The sequence below is a fragment of the Vipera berus genome (assembly GCF_964194415.1).
Source record: "Vipera berus genome assembly, chromosome: 8".
NCBI lineage: Eukaryota > Metazoa > Chordata > Lepidosauria > Squamata > Viperidae > Vipera > Vipera berus.
Window position 1 is genome coordinate 17109762 of NC_138211.1, and position 6693 is coordinate 17116454.

The window sequence follows — 6693 nt, forward strand, 5'->3', positions numbered from 1 at the left end:
AATCCCCAGCTGTTTTCCCACTTAACACCAGCACCGAAAATATGTCGAAGGCTGAGTCTCCATGGGGAGATAGTGAGCTGTTTGATACCATTAAAATCAAATGGAGAATCAGCTTTCCACCATCCATTGTTCCACTTATCCAGAAATCCGGTTGAAGAATGCTTTCAGGGTCCAGGACATTCCTTGGAATAAACCTTTAAAGATGATACTTTCCCCTTCAGAATGAAGAAAATACTAGCTCTAGGCAACCACACCTGTGGATATAGGAAACTGCTTTATATCAGAACAGTGGCCAGCCTGATCTAGTATATCTCTATTGAAATGAGCAACATCTAAGGCTTCGCCCCACCATCCTTCACTTCCTTCTGCCAAAGATTGCACCCAACCTCTCCTCCCAAGTCAACTGCCATTGTGTAACCTCTTTTTGGAGATACCGTTGAACTGGAAATTTAATTATATGATATGTCTATGGAGATTCTTAATCATCCAGGTCATGGTTGTCCCAAAGGTTCTTTTTCCAAAAAAGCAACTGAACTTTCTTGGGTTTTTTTTTTAACTTTGAAAATGTTCTCTTCTCATCCAAGAAGCTTCTTCAGTTCTTTCTTCAAAAATCAAGAAAGCCCAGTTGCCTTTTGGAAGAAGCACCTTTGGGCTAATTACATGAAATGGGTGCCCACATTCCTCTTGGTGAGCTCATCTGAAGCATATCCATAGCTCACATCTCTTATTGCTGTTTAGTTAAAACACAATCAGGTCTTCCAAAACCTTGATACTACCTTTGTACTGACTTCCTTCTTAGGTGTCCAGAAGCAGTACGAGTGTGCAAATTTTGGGGAGCAAGGGATTTCTGTTGGATGCTATGATGTGTATCAGCATAATATTGATTGCCAGTGGATTGACGTTACAGATCTCAAACAAGGAGACTACATCTTCCGGGTAAGCTGCAATTCCACAAGTGAAAGGTGACCACAGTCCTTGTTTGCAGAATATAAGCAACCCAGCCTCTCCCTTCACCAGCCAGCTGATTGTCTTAATATGCTTGGAAGTATATCATCAGACAAATGGAATCTGTTCTATGTTGGCCACGTTTATGTACCTCTTAGCCATTACAAAGTGGGTTGAGCTGCAATATTCCTCCCTACATTCTGCTTTCTCATTCGCACCAGAGGGGGAAAAAAGATTACGTGACATATCTCAGGGGCTGCCACAAAGAAGAGGGAGTCAAGCTGTTCTCCAAAGCCAGAAGTTGTGGGTGCTCCAACACCGGAAGTTTTTAAAAAGGGACTGGACAACCATTTGTCCGAAATGGCATAGGGTTTCCTGCCTGAGCAGGGGGTTGGACTAGAAGACCTCCAAGGTTCCTTCCAACTCCGTAATTATGTTGTATTCTAATCTGAATTGATGATACTTTGGAAGAGTTCAGGAAGAATGTTAGCTCTTTGAGGTTGTCCAGACAAATTAATGAGGGAAGCCTGATTCATTTAACAACTGTGTGATTCACTTAACAGCTGCAGCAATCCACAAACCCCTCATAAAACTAGGCTTGATCCACTTAATGACTGCCTTGCTTAGCAATGGGAATTTTGGACCCAGCTGTGGTTATAAGTTAAGGACTACTTGTGGGTGACCCAGTTGCAGTGGAGGGGGGGGAGGATATACAATTTAAATGGCATTACAAAGCAGAATTTAAGCAAGTCTAAATCTATAGCTTTGGTCTTACATAAATATTGCTCTTAAGGGAGATCTCTTAAGCCACTGGTTCTCAACCTGTGGTCCGCAGACCCGGGGGGGGGGATGATGTCATCACAGTGGGTCTGCCAAGGCTTCAAGAAATGTTATGATTTAAATCTTGAGTTAAGTCTTGGGAGTCCGTGGCCACAAAAGGTATTTAAAGAGGGTCCATGGTGAAGAAAATGTTGGGAACCACTGTCTTAGGCTGTTTTAGCTTCAGTAAATGCAAAGGCTGCATCAGTTTGTGCTAAAAACAGTGTCTGCTGACAGTTGGGTAACTGAAGCCTCCCCTTTATACGTATGAGGGGTAAAAATAAGAGAAAGGGCTTCAGTTGCATGATCAAACTAACTTTTCTTACACACATCCAATTAGGATTGTATCTCCAATTAGATCACGCTGAAATTCCTGTTTCTTTACCTAGATCATTGTTAATCCAACCTTTGAAGTGGCAGAATCTGATTATTCCAACAACGTTATGATATGTAACGTCAGGTATGGGTTACAACGTGTGTGGGTGTTCAACTGCCATATAGGTTAGTTTGACTTTTGTTTTTCTTCTTTTGAACAACTATGGGATAAACTTTGTATCAATAAAATAGTTCTCAGCTCTTCACAATCAGGAAACAGACTGTAGTAAGACTATCAAAACTCTACAGTTGCAAGATCTTGAAAGCCAGACAAACTTTCTCCTCATTCTCGTCTGTCTGTCTGTCTGTCTGTCTGTCTGTCTCTGTCTCTCTCATACTGAAGAGAATCAAGACAGAGCAGTCTTGAGTTTCTTTCTCACCCTACCTCTCTCAAGGCTATGCTGGTATTTATACAATTGCCCTCATGTTCCTTCTTTCAAGCTGTCTCTGTGGTCCTCTACAATAATTGAATAGCTTGTATCAAAAAAGTGTAAGAAAAAGATTCTTATGTCATATTTTTACTTAAACATCCCATTCATTTCATTGCTCATGTGTTAAATTATGATACTTTTGTGATTGAATTAGAACTGGTTCATCGGTTTCTGATGGTCATTCTGGAATCCTGCAAGAGGTTTTTTGCATATACCAGATAAATTTCCAGGAACCCCATCATGTTTCTAGAAGTCCCAAATGTCAGCTGGGAAATTCACCTGTTTTGAAAAGCAAAGTTAAAAATCAGCCTTATCTGGATATTTCCTCCTGGTTTCAACTGGAAACCCAGTTGAACCTTTCCTGTTTTCAACTTGTCTTTTTCATCCAACTGATATAAATATACAGGTGTAGCGTTACCTCCACTTTTTTTAAAAAAAAAATTAAGACATAAATAGAACTGTCATATTCAGTTTTATACAATCTGTGTCAAAAGGCCAACACTAACAGCCTCTCCTCACCATTCTACTAACCCTCACAGGATGTTACTGCAGAACTGAAATTAGTGGGTTTTTCTTTGGAATTCATTTGCTGATTTTTTTCCACTTGTTTTTATAATAAAAACGCATGGCTATCATTAAATCAAGATGAAAGGTTTTGTTGTTGTTTTTGTTGCTAAGGGGCACATAATCTCCATTACAACCACTCAAAACCATCATTGAAGAAGCAGGCAGATTTTGAAATGGGCTGAGGTCCCCGATGACTTCATTCTTCCTTCAATAATACAGATAGTCCTTGACTTACAACCATTTATTTAGCGGTCTTTCGAAGTTACAATGGCACTGAAAAAAGTCATTTACACCCAGACCTCACACTTAGAGGACGGTTTCAGCGTCCCCATGTCACGTGATCAGAATTTGGGCATATGGCAACTGGCATGTATTTATGATAACTGCAGCATCCCAGGGTCATGTGATTGCCATTTGCAACCTTCCCAGCTGGCTTCTGACAAGCAAAGTCAGCAGGGGAAGCTGGAGTTGCTTAATGGCTGCACAATTCACTTAACAACTGCATTGACTTATTTAACAACCGGAGCAAGAAAAAGGTCATAAAATTGGGCATGACTCATTTAACAATTGACTTGCTCAGTGATGGAAATTCCGTCCCCAACTGTGTTTGTAAGTTAAGGAATATCTGCAGTTGGTGATGGCACAGTGGTTAGAAGGCAGCACTGCAGGCTAACTCTGCCAACTGCCAGCTGTTCAATTCTGACTGGCTCAAGGCTGACTCAGCCTTCCGTCCTTCCGAGGTCGGTAAAATGAGGGCCCAGATTGTTGGGGGGGGGGGAAAATATGCTGATTCTGTAAACCACTTAGAGAGGGCTGTACAGCACTGTGAAGCGGTATATAAGTCTAAGTGCTATTGCTATTTTGCACATAGCTATCTAAGTCGACTCTGCCATTTGACTCTTTCTCTCTTTTCTCCCTTCTCACAGCCAACTCTTACTATGAACCAGATCAGAAAGAATATTTCAGTGGACTTTGGAACAATCAGGTGTTTTAACTTTAGACCCTCATGGCTTTTCCCATGATTTCCCTAACCACTGCTCGGAAAACTGAAGTATCAAGCAACCAACCATGAACGTTCACGTAAGCTCTGTAAGTTATTTTTCAAGGGTGTTACTCCAAACCTACTTTGCAATGTTTAGCAGAAGGCGACGCAACGGCAGACTCAAATTTCACACCCATTCCAAGAGAAGGAAGGTTTTGCACTAGCTGTATGACTTTGCTTCCCTCCAGGTGCTTCAACAATCGCAAACTCTCACGCCCCCCCACCCCCCCTTGGTCCACTGCAGTGTCTGAAGGGGCATCTGACTGATAACTCAGCAAGGAGGTTTGGCGCTCAGAGTTACCTTTTTTGAGGACTTTTTTCAGCTTTTGTAGTTTGTCTTGCAGACGTTCTAAAATCTGACTGTATGCCACAGGTGAGATGTCACCTTTCTTCATCTTAACCTGCTCACATCTCCAAGAACACGGGTGACATTTGATGTTGGGGAGGTGGGGGGAAAGGTGGAACTGTCAGTAGGGCAAAGAAAATATGGTCATCCTAACTTCCACCTTGGTTTTAAAAACCACTAAACTGTGAATTTTTTGAAACACAGTGAGCTGTTCATTTGCCCTGCCTTATCTTCCAATCCATGCCTTTTCCGTCCACATCACCCCACCCTTACCCATCCCATGACTATTAAGAAATACATCACGTAAACCACGTTTTTCCCACAACAGACCTCTTTCCTATTCATTACGGCAAACTATTCTATGGTACATTTTAAGAAAAAAAATGAATTTCTTAGGACATGCTTTACACGGGAATCCTTGGGGTGGAATTCCAAAAAATCAAGATGGCTACCTGCAACTATGGCATTGCAGCCATCTTTACTTTTTGATGACAACCCCTGCATTAGTAAATGTACGATGGTGCTAAGCACACATTTGCCTCTGTTTGTTTGAGGACATGCATTGCTGCAGAAAACCATTCCTACTTGAATAGTGTTTTTTTTAAGTAAAGGCCTTTACCCAGGGAGAGAGTTTGTATACAGTACTTCCAAAGGAAAAAAAAAACCCCACAAGGTTCCAATTTTCTTTTTACTATCCTATACAAAAGAGGGAACTGTGATATCGAGCTATATTTGCCACGGTGGATCAGATCACCATATCCAGCATTTTGTTTCTAAAATAATTAATCGTCAATGAAATATTTTTGGAGGCTCAAAAAGGCGAACGTGGACTTTATCTATTGTTTATTTTAAGCATCAGTGACTAAGGGTAGATGGTCTCTGGCCATGGATGTTAATAGATATGGCTACATCAAGACTTTAAACCCACCATAACAGAGAAGGAATTCAACGTATCTCAACTGTAAAGAGAAAACATAAAATGATTTAAAGCCTTCCCTTCTTGAAAACTCCTTCCTTGGCTACTGTATGAAAGAAAGAAAAAATAAATTTGTAGCCGGAGAGGTGAACCACATTATCAAAGAGTCTCGTCCATTACTGTGGATTGATGCAAACCAAGTTCACACATCACTTCTTGATCAGGGACACTGTGAATTTTTTTATAGCCATCCACTCCCTTTTTCTTGCTCGCTCGCTGATTCTTGCTTGTCAAATGAGAACTAGTTCAGACACGTTGGTTGGGAGGATAAGCTAAGAGGATTTTAAAACCGTATTTTGCACAGGTATAAGTGTTGTATGAATAAACTGAGATTATGCTGACCACTGGTAGACTTTCTTTTAAAAGGTTGCACTAACAAATTTTCAGAGCCAGTTCTCTGCACAACGGATCTCTCTACTACACAATGGGCATGACAAGGCTAGTCACTTATTCACAAAACAATGCTTGGACTGGCCTTTCTTTTTTTCTTTCTTTCCTTCCCTTCCTCTCTTCCTTCTTCCTCTTCCCCTCCTTCATTCCTCCTTTCCTCTCTTCCCTCCCTCTCTCCCTTCTGTTTACCTTTTTCTCTTGCTCTAATAGGCCAGATATCATGGTCTTTGTGTCTTATTTCCTAGAGGTCACACTCAAACCTATTACGAATGTAGCTGTTTTATTTATTTGATTAACTCGTATAGCCACCCATCTCAACAAATGACTCTGGCCGATTAACAATAACAGTGGTGCCATAAATAAAAAGATAAATATGCACAGCAATTGAGAAAAACACCCCAATCAGCTACGCCAATATGCTGCAGCATGCACAGCCAGCAGCTGTGATGGGAGGAAGGGATACAGAACAACCTCCACAAAACAAAAACTAAGCCCTCTCTTAGAATGGCAAACCAGGCTGAAAAATCTGGAAACACAAGTAGGCAGCAGACAACCCGAAGGGGAGAAATATAATAATAATAATAATAATAATAATAATAATAATAATAATAATAATAATAATAATAATAATAATAATAATAATAATAATAAGAAGAAGAAGAAGAAGAAGAAGAAGAAGAAGAAGAAGAAGAAGAAGAAGAAGAAGAAGAAGAAGAAGAAGAAGAAGAAGAAGAAGAAGAAGAAGAAGAAGAAGAAGAAAGGGACCTTGGAGGTCATCTAGTCCAACCCCCTGCTGAGGCAG

General features: G+C 40.6%; 1 protein-coding gene and 1 long non-coding RNA gene across 3 annotated transcripts in view; one reads left to right on the forward strand and one right to left on the reverse strand.

Moving 5' to 3' along the window:
- The window catches only part of LOXL2 (lysyl oxidase like 2), a 61518-nt gene extending 57047 nt beyond the window's left edge, over window positions 1–4471 (forward strand). The window contains exons 11-13 of one of the 2 annotated variants that reach the window (XM_081334015.1): window positions 800–936; window positions 2154–2265; window positions 4064–4471. In XM_081334015.1, the coding sequence (XP_081190141.1) occupies window positions 800–936; window positions 2154–2265; window positions 4064–4131 (317 nt within the window). In that variant the 3' untranslated portion in view covers window positions 4132–4471. The remainder of the gene's footprint in view (window positions 1–799; window positions 937–2153; window positions 2266–4063) is intronic. The other variant, XM_081334016.1, reaches the window with a different exon arrangement.
- On the reverse strand, window positions 2642–6412 carry LOC308671650. The gene is made up of 2 exons (XR_014027259.1): window positions 4481–6412; window positions 2642–2849 (listed from the first exon to the last, which is right to left on the reverse strand). It is a non-coding gene; the product is annotated as an uncharacterized lncRNA (long non-coding RNA).
- Between the last annotated feature and the right edge of the window lie 281 nt (window positions 6413–6693).